Source organism: Aquarana catesbeiana, linkage group LG05, assembly GCF_042186555.1.
Source record: "Aquarana catesbeiana isolate 2022-GZ linkage group LG05, ASM4218655v1, whole genome shotgun sequence".
In the NCBI taxonomy this organism is placed as follows: domain Eukaryota; kingdom Metazoa; phylum Chordata; class Amphibia; order Anura; family Ranidae; genus Aquarana; species Aquarana catesbeiana.
In genome coordinates this window covers 499824057-499840996 of record NC_133328.1, presented here as the reverse complement: position 1 = coordinate 499840996, position 16940 = coordinate 499824057, and the positions used below count along the sequence as shown (strand labels likewise).

General features: G+C 52.3%; 1 protein-coding gene across 2 annotated transcripts in view; it reads left to right on the top strand.

Annotated features, from left to right (window-relative positions):
• PRKDC (protein kinase, DNA-activated, catalytic subunit) overlaps positions 1–16940 on the top strand; it is a 712087-nt gene that overhangs the window by 16517 nt on the left and 678630 nt on the right. For both annotated transcript variants that reach the window (XR_012244521.1, XM_073631567.1), the window contains exon 3: positions 12167–12259. Coding sequence is in view for 1 of the 2 variants with exons in the window: in XM_073631567.1 (XP_073487668.1) it covers positions 12167–12259 (93 nt within the window). In the remaining variant the exon portion in view is untranslated. The remainder of the gene's footprint in view (positions 1–12166; positions 12260–16940) is intronic.

Below are 16940 nucleotides of genomic sequence, written 5' to 3'. Positions count from 1 at the left end.
TTGATTATTATGGCTTACAGCTACTGTATTTCGGGATTCCACTTTCTCAGAAAATTAAAATATTACATAAGACCAATAAAAAAAAAAAAAAAAGGATTTTTAATACAGAAATGTTGGCTCACTGAATAGTATGTCCATGTACAATATAGTATGCACTCAGTACTTGGTTGGGGCTCCTTTTGCATGAATTCCTGCATCAATGCGGCGTGGCATGGAGGCGATCAGCCTGTGGGACTCCTGAGGTGTTATAGAAGCCCAGGTTGCTTTGATAGTGGCTTTCAGCTCATCTGCATTGTTGGGTCTGATGTTTCTCATCTGCCTCTTGACAATACCCCACAAATATTCTGTGGGGTTTAGGTCAGGTGAGTTGGCTGACCAATCAAGCACAGTGATACCATGGTCATTAACCACATGCCGACCAGGCCATAGCTGAAAGACGGCCGCAGCACGGTCGGCTTATTCTGGGAGGGTGTCCATGGACGTCCTCCCAGAATTTTGCTCCTGCGCACCCCCTGGGGTGCGCATCCGGGAACATCCGTGACTACCGGGTCCAGAGGACCTGTCGCATCACGGATCACGGTAAATGGCCTCTGATAGCGGCTGTTTACTACGTGGTCGCTACGTCAAATGTAAACAAACCGGCGTCACGCCCGGTTCCTCTCCCCCCTCTCTGTACAGATCGGTACAGTGCAAGGGGAGAGATCAAGTGCTGCAGCGCTGTGGGCTGGATGTGTAGTGCCCACAGCGCTGATTTGTGCCCACTCCAGCCATCCATGCTCGGCCATCCATCCATGCTCGGCCGGCCGGCCAGCCATCCATCCATGCTCGGCCGGCCAGCCATCCATCCATGCTCGGCCGGCCGGCCATCCATCCATGCTCGGCCGGCCGGCCAGCCATCCATGCTCGGCCGGCCGGCCAGCCATCCATGCTCGGCCGGCCGGCCAGCCATCCATGCTCGGCCGGCCGGCCATCCATCCATGCTCGGCCGGCCGGCCATCCATCCATGCTCGGCCGGCCGGCCATCCATCCATGCTCGGCCGGCCAGCCATCCATCCATGCTCGGCCGGCCATCCATCCATGCTCGGCCGGCCAGCCATCCATCCATGCTCGGCCGGCCAGCCATCCATCCATGCTCGGCCGGCCAGCCATCCATCCATGCTCGGCCGGCCAGCCATCCATCCATGCTCGGCCGGCCAGCCATCCATCCATGCTCGGCCGGCCAGCCATCCATCCATGCTCGGCCGGCCAGCCATCCATCCATGCTCGGCCAGCCAGCCATCCATGCTGAGCCAGCCAGCCAGCCAGCCATCCATGCTGAGCCAGCCAGCCAGCCAGCCATCCATGCTGAGCCAGCCAGCCATCCATGCTGAGCCAGCCAGCCATCCATGCTGAGCCAGCCAGCCAGCCAGCCATCCATGCTGAGCCAGCCAGCCAGCCAGCCATCCATGCTGAGCCAGCCAGCCAGCCAGCCATCCATGCTGAGCCAGCCAGCCAGCCAGCCATCCATGCTGAGCCAGCCAGCCAGCCAGCCATCCATGCTGAGCCAGCCAGCCAGCCAGCCATGCTGAGCCAGCCAGCCAGCCAGCCATGCTGAGCCAGCCAGCCAGCCATCCATGCTGAGCCAGCCAGCCAGCCATCCATGCTGAGCCAGCCAGCCAGCCATCCATGCTGAGCCAGCCAGCCAGCCATCCATGCTGAGCCAGCCAGCCAGCCATCCATGCTGAGCCAGCCAGCCAGCCATCCATGCTGAGCCAGCCAGCCAGCCATCCATGCTGAGCCAGCCAGCCAGCCATCCATGCTGAGCCAGCCAGCCAGCCATCCATGCTGAGCCAGCCAGCCAGCCATCCATGCTGAGCCAGCCAGCCAGCCATCCATGCTGAGCCAGCCAGCCAGCCATCCATGCTGAGCCAGCCAGCCAGCCATCCATGCTGAGCCAGCCAGCCAGCCATCCATGCTGAGCCAGCCAGCCAGCCATCCATGCTGAGCCAGCCAGCCAGCCATCCATGCTGAGCCAGCCAGCCAGCCATCCATGCTGAGCCAGCCAGCCAGCCATCCATGCTGAGCCAGCCAGCCAGCCATCCATGCTGAGCCAGCCAGCCAGCCATCCATGCTGAGCCAGCCAGCCAGCCATGCTGAGCCAGCCAGCCATCCATGCTGAGCCAGCCAGCCAGCCAGCCATGCTGAGCCAGCAAGCCAGCCAGCCAGCCATGCTGAGCCAGCAAGCCAGCCAGCCAGCCATGCTGAGCCAGCAGTTTACTACGTGGTCGCTACGTCAAATGTAAACAAACCGGCGTCACGCCCGGTTCCTCTCCCCCCTCTCTGTACAGATCGGTACAGTGCAAGGGGAGAGATCAAGTGCTGCAGCGCTGTGGGCTGGATGTGTAGTGCCCACAGCGCTGATTTGTGCCCACTCCAGCCATCCATGCTCGGCCATCCATCCATGCTCGGCCGGCCGGCCAGCCATCCATCCATGCTCGGCCGGCCGGCCATCCATCCATGCTCGGCCGGCCGGCCATCCATCCATGCTCGGCCGGCCGGCCAGCCATCCATGCTCGGCCGGCCGGCCAGCCATCCATGCTCGGCCGGCCAGCCATCCATGCTCGGCCGGCCGGCCATCCATCCATGCTCGGCCGGCCGGCCATCCATCCATGCTCGGCCGGCCAGCCATCCATCCATGCTCGGCCGGCCAGCCATCCATCCATGCTCGGCCGGCCATCCATCCATGCTCGGCCGGCCAGCCATCCATCCATGCTCGGCCGGCCAGCCATCCATCCATGCTCGGCCGGCCAGCCATCCATCCATGCTCGGCCGGCCAGCCATCCATCCATGCTCGGCCGGCCAGCCATCCATCCATGCTCGGCCGGCCAGCCATCCATCCATGCTCGGCCGGCCAGCCATCCATCCATGCTCGGCCAGCCAGCCATCCATGCTGAGCCAGCCAGCCAGCCAGCCATCCATGCTGAGCCAGCCAGCCAGCCAGCCATCCATGCTGAGCCAGCCAGCCATCCATGCTGAGCCAGCCAGCCAGCCAGCCATCCATGCTGAGCCAGCCAGCCAGCCAGCCATCCATGCTGAGCCAGCCAGCCAGCCAGCCATCCATGCTGAGCCAGCCAGCCAGCCAGCCATCCATGCTGAGCCAGCCAGCCAGCCAGCCATCCATGCTGAGCCAGCCAGCCAGCCAGCCATCCATGCTGAGCCAGCCAGCCAGCCAGCCATCCATGCTGAGCCAGCCAGCCAGCCAGCCATCCATGCTGAGCCAGCCAGCCAGCCATCCATGCTGAGCCAGCCAGCCAGCCATCCATGCTGAGCCAGCCAGCCAGCCATCCATGCTGAGCCAGCCAGCCAGCCATCCATGCTGAGCCAGCCAGCCAGCCATCCATGCTGAGCCAGCCAGCCAGCCATCCATGCTGAGCCAGCCAGCCAGCCATCCATGCTGAGCCAGCCAGCCAGCCATCCATGCTGAGCCAGCCAGCCAGCCATCCATGCTGAGCCAGCCAGCCAGCCATCCATGCTGAGCCAGCCAGCCAGCCAGCCATCCATGCTGAGCCAGCCAGCCAGCCATCCATGCTGAGCCAGCAAGCCAGCCAGCCATCCATGCTGAGCCAGCCAGCCAGCCATCCATGCTGAGCCAGCCAGCCAGCCATCCATGCTGAGCCAGCCAGCCAGCCATGCTGAGCCAGCCAGCCATCCATGCTGAGCCAGCCAGCCAGCCAGCCATGCTGAGGCAGCAAGCCAGCCAGCCAGCCATGCTGAGCCAGCAAGCCAGCCAGCCAGCCATGCTGAGCCAGCAAGCCAGCCAGCCATCCATGCTGAGCCAGCAAGCCAGCCAGCCATCCATGCTGAGCCAGCAAGCCAGCCAGCCATCCATGCTGAGCCAGCAAGCCAGCCAGCCATCCATGCTGAGCCAGCAAGCCAGCCAGCCATCCATGCTGAGCCAGCAAGCCAGCCAGCCATCCATGCTGAGCCAGCAAGCCAGCCAGCCATCCATGCTGAGCCAGCAAGCCAGCCAGCCATCCATGCTGAGCCAGCAAGCCAGCCAGCCATCCATGCTGAGCCAGCAAGCCAGCCAGCCATCCATGCTGAGCCAGCAAGCCAGCCAGCCATCCATGCTGAGCCAGCAAGCCAGCCAGCCATCCATGCTGAGCCAGCAAGCCAGCCAGCCATCCATGCTGAGCCAGCCATCCATGCTGAGCCAGCCAGCCAGCCAGCCAGCCAGCCATCCATGCTGAGCCAGCCAGCCAGCCAGCCAGCCAGCCAGCCATCCATGCTGAGCCAGCCAGCCATCCATGCTGAGCCAGCCAGCCATCCATGCTGAGCCAGCCAGCCATCCATGCTGAGCCAGCCAGCCAGCCAGCCAGCCAGCCAGCCAGCCATCCATGCTGAGCCAGCCAGCCATCCATGCTGAGCCAGCCAGCCAGCCAGCCATCCATGCTGAGCCAGCCAGCCAGCCAGCCATCCATGCTGAGCCAGCCAGCCAGCCAGCCATCCATGCTGAGCCAGCCAGCCAGCCAGCCATCCATGCTGAGCCAGCCAGCCAGCCAGCCAGCCATCCATGCTGAGCCAGCCAGCCAGCCAGCCAGCCAGCCATCCATGCTGAGCCAGCCAGCCAGCCAGCCATCCATGCTGAGCCAGCCAGCCAGCCAGCCAGCCATCCATGCTGAGCCAGCCAGCCAGCCAGCCATCCATGCCGAGCCAGCCAGCCAGCCAGCCATCCATGCCGAGCCAGCCAGCCAGCCAGCCATCCATGCTGAGCCAGCCAGCCAGCCAGCCATCCATGCTGAGCCAGCCAGCCAGCCAGCCATCCATGCTGAGCCAGCCAGCCAGCCAGCCATCCATGCTGAGCCAGCCAGCCATCCATGCTGAGCCAGCCAGCCAGCCAGCCATCCATGCTGAGCCAGCCAGCCAGCCAGCCATCCATGCTGAGCCAGCCAGCCAGCCAGCCATCCATGCTGAGCCAGCCAGCCAGCCAGCCATCCATGCTGAGCCAGCCAGCCAGCCAGCCATCCATGCTGAGCCAGCCAGCCAGCCAGCCAGCCATCCATGCTGAGCCAGCCAGCCAGCCAGCCAGCCATCCATGCTGAGCCAGCCAGCCAGCCAGCCAGCCATGCTGAGCCAGCCAGCCAGCCAGCCATCCATGCTGAGCCAGCCAGCCAGCCAGCCATCCATGCTGAGCCAGCCAGCCAGCCAGCCATCCATGCTGAGCCAGCCAGCCAGCCAGCCAGCCAGCCATCCATGCTGAGCCAGCCAGCCAGCCAGCCATCCATGCTGAGCCAGCCAGCCAGCCAGCCATCCATGCTGAGCCAGCCAGCCAGCCAGCCATCCATGCTGAGCCAGCCAGCCAGCCAGCCATCCATGCTGAGCCAGCCAGCCAGCCAGCCATCCATGCTGAGCCAGCCAGCCAGCCAGCCATCCATCCATGCTGAGCCAGCCAGCCAGCCAGCCAGCCATCCATGCTGAGCCAGCCAGCCAGCCATCCATGCTGAGCCAGCAAGCCAGCCAGCCATCCATGCTGAGCCAGCAAGCCAGCCAGCCATCCATGCTGAGCCAGCAAGCCAGCCAGCCATCCATGCTGAGCCAGCAAGCCAGCCAGCCATCCATGCTGAGCCAGCAAGCCAGCCAGCCATCCATGCTGAGCCAGCAAGCCAGCCAGCCATCCATGCTGAGCCAGCAAGCCAGCCAGCCATCCATGCTGAGCCAGCAAGCCAGCCAGCCATCCATGCTGAGCCAGCAAGCCAGCCAGCCATCCATGCTGAGCCAGCCAGCCAGCGAGCCATCCATGCTGAGCCAGCCAGCCAGCGAGCCATCCATGCTGAGCCAGCCAGCCAGCCAGCCATCCATGCTGAGCCAGCCAGCCAGCCATCCATGCTGAGCCAGCCAGCCAGCCAGCCATCCATGCTGAGCCAGCCAGCCAGCCAGCCATCCATGCTGAGCCAGCCAGCCAGCCAGCCATCCATGCTGAGCCAGCCAGCCAGCCAGCCATCCATGCTGAGCCAGCCAGCCAGCCAGCCATCCATGCTGAGCCAGCCAGCCAGCCAGCCATCCATGCTGAGCCAGCCAGCCAGCCAGCCATCCATGCTGAGCCAGCCAGCCAGCCAGCCATCCATGCTGAGCCAGCCAGCCAGCCAGCCATCCATGCTGAGCCAGCCAGCCAGCCAGCCATCCATGCTGAGCCAGCCAGCCAGCCAGCCATCCATGCTGAGCCAGCCAGCCAGCCAGCCATCCATGCTGAGCCAGCCAGCCAGCCAGCCATCCATGCTGAGCCAGCCAGCCAGCCAGCCATCCATGCTGAGCCAGCCAGCCAGCCAGCCATCCATGCTGAGCCAGCCAGCCAGCCACACCATCCATGCTGAGCCAGCCAGCCAGCCAGCCATCCATGCTGAGCCAGCCAGCCAGCCAGCCATCCATGCTGAGCCAGCCAGCCAGCCAGCCATCCATGCTGAGCCAGCCAGCCAGCCAGCCATCCATGCTGAGCCAGCCAGCCAGCCAGCCATCCATGCTGAGCCAGCCAGCCAGCCAGCCATCCATGCTGAGCCAGCCAGCCAGCCAGCCATCCATGCTGAGCCAGCCAGCCAGCCAGCCATCCATGCTGAGCCAGCCAGCCAGCCAGCCATCCATGCTGAGCCAGCCAGCCAGCCAGCCATCCATGCTGAGCCAGCCAGCCAGCCAGCCATCCATGCTCAGGCAGCCAGCCAGCCATGCTCAGGCAGCCAGCCAGCCAGCCAGCCATCCATGCTCAGGCAGTCAGCCAGCCAGCCATCCATGCTCGGGCAGCCAGCCATCCATGCTCGGTCAGCCAGCCATCCATGCTCGGTCAGCCAGCCATCCATGCTCGGTCAGCCAGCCATCCATGCTCGGTCAGCCAGCCATCCATGCTCGGTCAGCCAGCCATCCATGCTCGGTCAGCCAGCCATCCATGCTCGGGCAGCCAGCCATCCATGCTCGGGCAGCCAGCCATCCATGCTCGGGCAGCCAGCCATCCATGCTCGGGCAGCCAGCCATCCATGCTCGGGCAGCCAGCCAGCCAGCCATCCATGCTCGGGCAGCCAGCCATGCTCAGGCAGCCAGCCAGCCATGCTCAGCCAGCCAGCCATCCCTAATCAGCAATACTCATCCATCCCATCCACTCCCAACTGTACCCAGCCGTATCCATCCATACCCGGCCGTACTCGGCCATACTCACTCATTCATTCTCAGTCATCCCATCCATACTCAGCCATCCCCATCCACGGCTCATCCATCCCCATTCATGCTCATTCATGCCACATCAGTTCTCATCCATGCCACTAGAGTGCCTCACAAAAGTGTAATAGGTAGTCTAATTAGATTTGACATTTATGTCCCTAGAACACCTGAAGGTGCTCCCTGCATGTTGAGCCTCTCTATGTGGCCAGGCTGTGTAAAAGTGTCACACATGTGGTATCGCCGTACTCGGGAGGAGTAGGAGAATGTATTTTGGTGTGTAATTTTCGGTATGTACATGCTATGTGTTAGAAATATTGTATAAATGGACAACTTTGTGTTAATAAAAAAAAAAAAAAAAAAAAAAAGCGTTTTTTATTTTCTTTACACATTTTCCTAAAACTTGTAGAAAAAAATGACATGTCCCTGCATGTTGTGCCTCTGTATGTGGTCAGGCTGTGTAAAAGTCTCACACATGTGGTATCGCCATACTCAGGAGGAGTAGTAGAATGTATTTTGGGGTGTAATTTGTGCAGTGCATATGGTGCGTGGGGAGAAATAACCTGCTAATATAACAATTTTGTGAAAAAAGAAAAAAAAAATCTTGATTTTGCAAAGAATTGTGGGAAAAAATTACAACTTCAAAAAACTCACCATGCCTCTTACTAAATACCTCGGAATGTCTGCTTTCCAAAAAGGGGTCATTTGGGAGGGTATTTGTACTTTCCTGGCTTGTTAGGGTCTCAAGAAATGAGATAGGCCGTCTACTACAGGTGTGATCAATTTTCAGAGATTGGCACTATAGCTTGTGGACTCTATAACTTTCACAAAGACCAAATAATATACACCGATTTAGGTTATTTTTAGTAAAGATATGTAGCAGTATAAATTTTGGCCAAATATTATGAAGAAAAATTACTAATTTGCTAAATTTTGTAACGGAAACTAAAAAAAATGCATGTTTTTATAGAATTTTCAGTCTTAGCGCAAAAAATAAAAAACCCAGAGGTGATTAAATACCAAAAAAAGAAAGCTCTATTTGTGTGCAAAAAAGGACAAAAATTTCATATAGGTACAGTGTTGCATGACTGAGTAATTGTCATTCAAACTGTGAGAGCACCGAAAGCTGAAAATTGGTCTGGTTAGGAAGGGGGTTTAAGTGCCCAGTGGTTAAACCAGGTATTGGTACTTTTGGCAGTGTGGGCGGGTACCAAGTCCTGCTGAAAAATAAAATCAGCATTAGGGATGAGCCCGATGTTCGATACGAACGCAAGTTCGACTTGAAAATCGTGTGTTCGCTGAAAAGCGAACAATATGCGGTGTTCGCGGCAAATTCGAAAGCTGCTGGAACACCGTTAAAGTCTATGGGATACTAACATGGAAAAATCAAAAGTGCTAATTTTAAAGGCTTATATGCAAGTTATTGTCATAAAAAGTGTTTGGGGACCTGAGTCCTGCCCCAGGGGACATGTATCAATGCAAATTTTTTTTTTTTTTTTAAAAACTGACGTTTTTTCGGGAGCAGTGATATATATATATATATATATATATATATATATATATATATATATATATATATTATTTTTTTTTTTTTTTTTTTTTATGCTTAAAGTGAAACAAAAATGAAATATTCCTTTAAATATCGTGCCTGGGGGGTGGGGGGGTGTCTATAGTATGACTGTAAAGTGGCGCATTTTTCCCTTGTTTAGAACAGTACCACAGCAAAATGACATTTCTAAAGAAAAAATTGTCATTTAAAACTGATCGTGGCTGTAATGATTTGTCGGGTCTTGGCAATATAGATACAGAGAATTGAAAAAAAGAGCATGGGATCCCCCCCCCCATCCATTACCAGGCCCTTTGGGTCTGGTATGAATATTAAGGGGAACCCCCGAATCAAAAGTAAAAAAAAAAAATTGTGTGGGGGTCCTCCCAAAATCCACATCAGGCCCTTTGGGTCTGATATGGAAATTTAAGGGAAACCCTGCGCCAAAATAAAAAAAAAAAAAAAATGGCGTAGGGGTTCCCCCCCCAAAATCCATACCAGACCCTTATCCGAGCACACAACCTGGCAGGCTGCAGGAAAAGAGGGGGGGGGGGGGGGCGAGAGAGCGCCCCCCCCCCCCCAAACCGTACCAGGCCACATGCCCTCAACATGGGGAGGGTGCTTTGGGGTAGCCCCCCAAAGCACCTTGTCCCCATGTTGATGGGGACAAGGGCATCATACCCACAACCCTTGCTTGGTGGTTGTGAAGGTCTGCGGGCAGGGGGCTTATCGGAATCTGGAAGCCCCCTTTAACAAGGGACCCCCAGATCCCGGCCTTCCCCCTGTGTGAATTGGTAACGGGGTACAAATGTACCCCCCCTACCATTTCACAAAAGTGTCAAAATGGTACAAAAGACAAGACACAGCTTGGGACAAGTCCTTTTATTAATAAATAAAAAAAAATGTCCCACGAAGTAAGTTCACACCGCCTGACAGACCGAAAAAGAAAAAAAAAGAAAAAAAAGCCGCAACTGACCCGGCTCCATGGGAGGCTCCTGCCGTCTGACGCGTCTTCGCTGTGACAGCTCTTGTATAACTGAGGGTGGGGCCACCCCATGATGTAACTGGGTGACCCCGCCCCCCTCTGACGCCACAGGGACTTCCCCATGGCTTCCCCATGGTGTCAGAGGGGGGCGGGGTCACCCAGTTGCGTCACCGGGTGGCCCCGCCCTCAGTTATATAAGAGCTGTCACAGCGAAGATGGAGAATAAGGTGGGTCGGTCGTGGCTTTTTTTTTCTTTTTTTTTTCGGTCCGTCGGGCGGCATGAACTTACTTTGTGGGACATTTTTATTTTTTAATAAAGGACTTGTCCCAAGCTGTGTCTTGTCTTTTGTACCATTTTGACAGTTTTTTTTTTTTTTTGTGAAATGGTAGGGGTACATTTGTACCAATTCACACAGGGGGGAGGCTGGGATCTGGGGGTCCCCTTGTTAAAGGGGGCTTCCAGATTCCAATAAGGCCCCCGCCCGCAGACCCCCACAACCACCGGGCAAGGTGCTTTGGGGGGATACTCCAAAGCACCCTCTCCATGTTGAGGGCATGTGGCCTGGTACGGTTCAGGAGGGGGGGGGGGCGGGGGCGCTCTCTCGCCCCCCCTCTTTTCCCGCAGCCTGCCAGGTTGTGTGCTCGGATAAGGGTCTGGTGTGGATTTTGGGGGGGACCCCTACGCCATTTTTAAAAAAAATTTTGACGCAGGGTTCCCCTTAAAATCCATACCAGACTTAGGTCTGGTATAGATTTTGGGGGGGGACCCCTACGCCATTTTTTTTTTTTTCAATTTGGTGCAGGGTTCCCCTTTAATATTTATATCAGACCTGAAGGGCCTGGTATGGATTTTAGGGGGACCTCCACGCAATAAAAAAAAAAAAAAAAAAAATGTATTCGGGGCTCCCCTTAATATTCATACCAGACCCAAAGGGCCTGGTAATGGACGGGGGGGGGGGGATCCCATGCTCTCTTTTTTTCAATTATCTGTATCTATATTGCCGAGACCCGACAATTCATTACAGCCGCGATAAGTTTTAAATTACAATTTTTCCTTTAGAAATGTCATTTTGCTGTGGTATTGTTCTAAACACAGGAAAAATGTGCCACTTTACAGGTATACTATAGATACCCCCCAGGCATGATATTTAAAGAAATATTTCATTTTTATTGTTTCACTTTAAGCATTAAAAAAAAATCACTGCTCCCGAAAAAAAAAACGGCGTTTAAAAAAAAAAAAAAAAAAAAATTGCATTTGATACATGTCCCCTGGGGCAGGACCCAGGTCCCCAAACACTTTTTATGACAATAACTTGCATATAAGCCTTTAAAATTAGGACTTTTGATTTTTCATGTTCGAGTCCCATAGGCTTTAATGGTGTTCGTGTGTTGTGCTGAATTTTTTGCATGTTCTGCTGCGAACTGAACAGGAGGTGTTCGGCTCATCCCTAATCGGCATCTCCTAAAAGCTGGTCAGCAGAGGAAAGCATGAAGTGCTCTAGAACTTCCTGGTAGAGGACTGCGCTGACTTTGGACTTGATAAAACACAGTGGACTAACGACAGCAGATGACCTGGCTCCCCAAATCATCACTGACTGTGGAAACTTCACACTGGACCTCATGCAACTTGGATTCTGCGCCTCTCCACTCTTCCTCCAGACTCTGAAACCTTGATTTCCAAATTAAATGCAAATTTTTCCACAGTCAGTGATGATTTAGGGAGCCATGTCATCTGCTGGCCTTGGTCCACTGTGTTTTTTATCAAGTCCAAATTAAAGTGGTGTTCCGGCCGAAATGATAGTTTTTAAATAAAAATACCCCTATAATACACAAGCTTAATGTATTCTAGTAAAGTTAGTCTGTAAACTAAGGTCTGTTTTGTTAGTTTATAGCAGTAGTTTGTTATTTTATAAACTTACAGCAGGCAGTGGCCATCTTAAGTGTGGGCATCTGAAGCCAGACTGTATTTCTTCCTGGATCTCATCCTTGCAGATCTCGCACATGCTCAGTGCAGCACAAGCCGTGTAATAGGTTTCAGGTCAGGTTTCCATAGCAACGGCAGTGTCAGAGGAAGTTGCCGCCCCTTCCCAGAAGGCATTGCAAACAGGAAATGATGCCATGGGCCGCGGCCAGGGAGGAGGAAGTGAAAAATGAATACAGCAGATATACAGTAAGTGCTGAGAAAAAGAATTTAAAAATATCCAATTCGTTTACAGTGCACAGTTTAGTGAGGGATGCTGAAGAGTTGTAAAAGTGGGTGGAACTCCACTTTAAAAGAAAGAAATGCTTGAAATATCTCACTCTGTGTGTAACATGTCTATTAAAAAATGAGTTTCACTTTTTGAATTGAATTACTGAAATAACTTTTTGATATTCAAATTTTATGAGATGTACACCTGTATAATGTTGTTGTGTTTTGTTTTTTTTTTCAATCTTATATGTATTTTACTTTTCAGTTTAGAGATTGTCGGGAAGAAGCACTGAAGTTCTTGTGTGCGTTTTTGGAGAAAATAGGTCAGAATGTCCAGCCTTATGCTGTGGACATGAAGGTAAGGAGTAAAAAAAAAATAATCAGAATTCTTGTTAAAGTAAATAAGAAAACGCTGTCACATATATAATAAGATGCCTTCTCAATGTAGGCAAAAAAAGTCCACCAAAAATGAAAATATAAAAATAAATATAATAAATTTAATAAAGTGAAATGTCCAGAAAGCCAGCAAAAGTCCTTAGGTGAAGTGTTTAGTGTTCATCAAATTTTCCACAGGTGCAACACCCAGAGCTCCCCAAAGGATAGACAGGGCAAACATATCCTCTTACCAGATATTTAGACCTTTTCAAGGTCTATATGCGCATTAGTGAGCAATCACCCCTCACTTCAGGTAATAAGCAGCCTTTTCTGTTCAGCCTGCTTAATGGATGCCAATGATGCAAATCACCACACATATAAAGTTCTTTAGGGAACCTCAAACCCGGTCTTTTGTGTGTAGATGGGAATGTGTGAAGCTTGCTGCTGGCAGCCTGGAAGTGTGCTGACAATGACAGGGGGACAATGAGTTTCCTCTCTGCCACACAGAACAGAGCAAGGACTGGAGGAGAGAACCGCCTAAGAGCCAGACAGGAGCTTCTGTAACTCAGGCCACTTGAATATATTACTATACTTCAACATCTAAACACGAAAAACCGGGATTGAGGTTCTCTAAAGAACTTTATATGTGTGGTGATTTGCACCTGTTGAAAATTTGAAGGACACTTCTTTTCTTCACCTAAAGGACTTTTGCCAGCTTTCTGGACATTTCACTTTATTAAATTTATTTAATATTTTTATTTTGGTGGACTTTTTTTGCCTACATTGAGAAGGCATCTTATCACATATTTGACAGCGCAACACTTTTTCTTATTTAATTTGTTTAATATGGTGTGTACATATTTATGGGTGCTGTTGTTTTGTCATTTATTTATTTTAATTCACCTTGCACACTAAGCTCAATTTTCTCTATATACATCTTGTTAAAGTAAACCTGGTAGTTAGAAGCTCCCTGCAGTGTGAGTGTCAGTCAGTTATAGTATTTTGATATAGAATTTTGGATACAGAATTGTGGAATTTTTTAATCAGGATAGTCAGAGCATGTGGTAACCTGGTGACATTTGAGATTTTATCTTTAGATAAAGATAACATATTTTGATATCAGAAGATGTTCATACTTTTAAAACTTGCTGAAAGTTCCATGGGCACTTTTTGATTGGGTGTGCTACATGATAGAGTAATCATTAATCATGATAGTTTCATATTTATACTGTATATGAGCACCACAGGCTGAGGCATTTTATGCAGATTAGAGGACTCTGGGTTCACTTCTATCTTTCTAAGCTAGGGTGTGATTCATAAACCTCATTATTACATCACATGTAATACGTAACTATATGCATCTTTCCTTTTACAGATAGAATAGCCTTAGAATGGGGGTGGGATTAGATTTAAGTATAATTAGGGTTTGATTTGCATTCCACTTTAAAGGCTAAGTTCAGCTTTTGGAGCATGTTATACCTGTATTTAGGGGCTCTGCCCATACAGCTGCAACATTCATTTGTAGGGATCTGTGAATAAATAAACTACAAGTACTATTGTCAGCGCAACAAACAGACTGGTAGTTCGTGCTGATGGACTTCGTGCTGATCACTTCCCTTATAGTACATTCACAAGGCCCCACGGCTACAGAGGTACGGGCAGAAAGCTGTAGGTCTTGTCTGTAGGAGCCTGACATCGCACCCATGATCCAATGCTTGTGGGTGCAATGCTTTTCAGTCTCCTGGGGGAAAAATTAATAAATACACATTTTCTTTGTGTAAAAATATGTACATTTATTATTCCCCCCCCCCCCCCCAAAGGTGAACTTAGCCTTTACGCTGGCAATATGTTGGTAGATTTTTTAATCAAACATTGATGCAAAAATTCTCATCAGTACATTCGATGACATGACGAATGTTGTTCAAAAGTACTTAAAAATGATGTTTGCTTTCAACATTTGTTTTTTGAGTGAATGATCCTTCCTGAATGAAAATGGCATTTACTGTTAGAAATTCGGTTATTTGAGAGATATGTTTCACCCTGCACCTTCAAATTTTCATGTCACTGTGGTCGAAAATGAACACCAAATTCCCCCCAATAACCATCTGAAAATTGAACAAGCCTTCTTAAAACTAACATGTTCCAGCAAAATTCTACTAGTGTATGGCCAGCTTTAGGAAGGTCACTGACATAGAGACTGCTGTACAGCCAAACGATCCATCTTTCTCTAGTCATCTTCCGGGACGGCATAACCTGAGAGATGACTGGTCCACCTGACAGGAAACACAATCAACATACAAGGTTAAAAGGCCCCTCCCTTCCCCCTGCACCTCAGTTCTTGATTGTGTTTCCCGGCAGCAAAACGTTTGTTGTTTTTTCTCAGACCTGAAGCTGGTAGCGGATGGTCCCCCCCCCCCCCCCCGAGGGCTGGACGCCAAAGCCGGGGAGGGTGGCGGGTCCAGCCATGGCCCTGTCCTTCTCAGGGGGTCCCCCCAATGGCCGGGGGAGAGAGTCTTCCCCGGCAAGGAGCCTCCCGGGTACAGAGGGGTATCCCGGAACTCCTGTGAGCACATACCTCATGCTTTTTCCTTCCACCCAGTCAGGTACGGAGGTGATGAAGGAACTGGAGCTTAGGCTGGTGTCTAGGCCGCAGAGCGGCTAGAGGACGCCAGCCAGGTGAGTACCTTGGTGCCTTGTAGGGCTGGTGGAGGTCCTGGACTTCATAGGGAATGCTGAAGCTCCTGTGTATGGAGCAGGCATCCCAGGGTGGAGTAAGATGGCGGTGTTTCCGGTTCCGGGCGCTGTAACTTCCGGTCTATGCCAAAATGGCAGATTCAGACACTAGAGGCCAAAATCCTCCCTCAGATAGCGGCTCTCCAACAAAATGGCGCCGATCATCGGTGTATAGGAGATAGACACTCAGCGCTCCAGGGAAAAGCAGGAGGCCTCACGATACTCCTCTCTTGGGGTCGGAAAACCTCGCAAAGCAGCAGATATGGATGGAGAGGAGGTAACAGCTGCAACCTTAGCCCAGGAAGAGGCCAGTGGTGGTGAGTCCTATTCCGTTTTGAATGTAGTGAAGTAAGAGGGGTCTTGCCTACACCATAGGAGGGGAGAGAGAGAGAGAGAGACACACACACACACACACTCAAAGTCTTAGGAAACTGGTTAAAGTTTGGACTTTGTCTTTTTTGTCTCCCTAGATCCTGGCGGCTCTGCTCAGGATGCTCACAAGATGAAGGGCAAAAATCCCCCTCCTCCCAGGTCAAAAAGATGTGGGAACTGTAATGATAACCTCCCACAGGACCATGTGAAACCTTTTTGCTATAGGTGCATACAGAAACTGTCTAGTAAGGAAACCTCACAGGTTATGAGGGACTTCCTTGCGGTACAGTCGGAGATGCTTTCTACCCTCCAGTCTATTAAGACAGCTATAGCACCTAAAGCGGATGATAGAGAAATCCTGTCCTCTAGAGAAGGCACTTCCTCTCAGGAAGGTTTTTCAGACAGGGGTCAGAAAACCTCGCAAAAAACCCCTTCCTCTGTCACTTCGGGAGTTGAAGAGTTTGAGGACCCAGAGGAGTCAGAGGAGGACTCATTAGAGGAAGGTGTAGACACATACACAGACGCTGAGAGGCAGGATAGTGACAGTCCTAGAGCTAGTAGCCACCTCTTTCCCGTGGAAGACATGGGGCAGTTACTTAGGGCGATCTATGTCTCTGAGGATATCCCAGAACCTCCGGTTCAGGCGTCGGCCCGGGACAAGATGTACAGGGGTTTGGGAAAGCCTCAGTCAAGGGTGTTCCCAGTTCATCAGGCCCTAAAGGAGATGATTTTGAGAGAGTGGAAAGACCCGGAAAGAAAGGTTCTTAGACTTAAAACTTGGAAGAGAAGGTTTCCTTTTGGGGAGGAAGAAGAGCAGAAATTCTTTAAAACCCCTAAGTTAGACGCAGCTCTGTCGCAGGTTTCTAAAAAATCTGACTTGTCTTTTGAGGTTTCAGGGAACCTAAAAGACCAAATGGACAGAAGGGCGGAGGCGCTTTTGCGCAGAGCATGGGATTCCAATGCGGCTGCCATGGCTCCTGCTTTGGCGTCAGCATGCGTGGCAAGAAACGTGGACGCATGGTTAGGCAGACTTTCCAACCATGTTTCTAAAGGCAGTGATTCCAAAGAAATCACAGACTCGTTAGAAATAATAGGTAAGGCTGTGGCATATTTGGCAGATGCGGCTGTGGAGTCTGTCAGGAACACAGCCAAATCTGCGGCCCTCCTTAACTCCGCAAGAAGGGCAGTCTGGGTCAAATCATGGGAAGGGGGCCATATGTCTAGATCAAGGCTATGTGGTTGGCCCTTTGAAGGTTCACAACTCTTTGGACCTGGCCTGGATCAGGTGCTGTCAAGGTCAGCAGAAAAGGGAAAAAAGTTCCCAGTTAAAGCTAAAGGAGAAAGGGGCAGGAAGTTTTTTCGTCCCTCCTCTAACAGGATCAATTCAATGGAAATTGACCCTTTTCAAAGGAAAAAAGGATGCGAATAGAAGGTGGGGAAAGGGAAAGAGCGCACAAAAAGGTAGTCTGCTCTTTTCTAGACCTAAAGACGCCACCAAGCAGTCTAAGTGACGCCAGCATCAGGGTAGGGGGGAGATTGTCCCACTTTGTCCCTCGGTG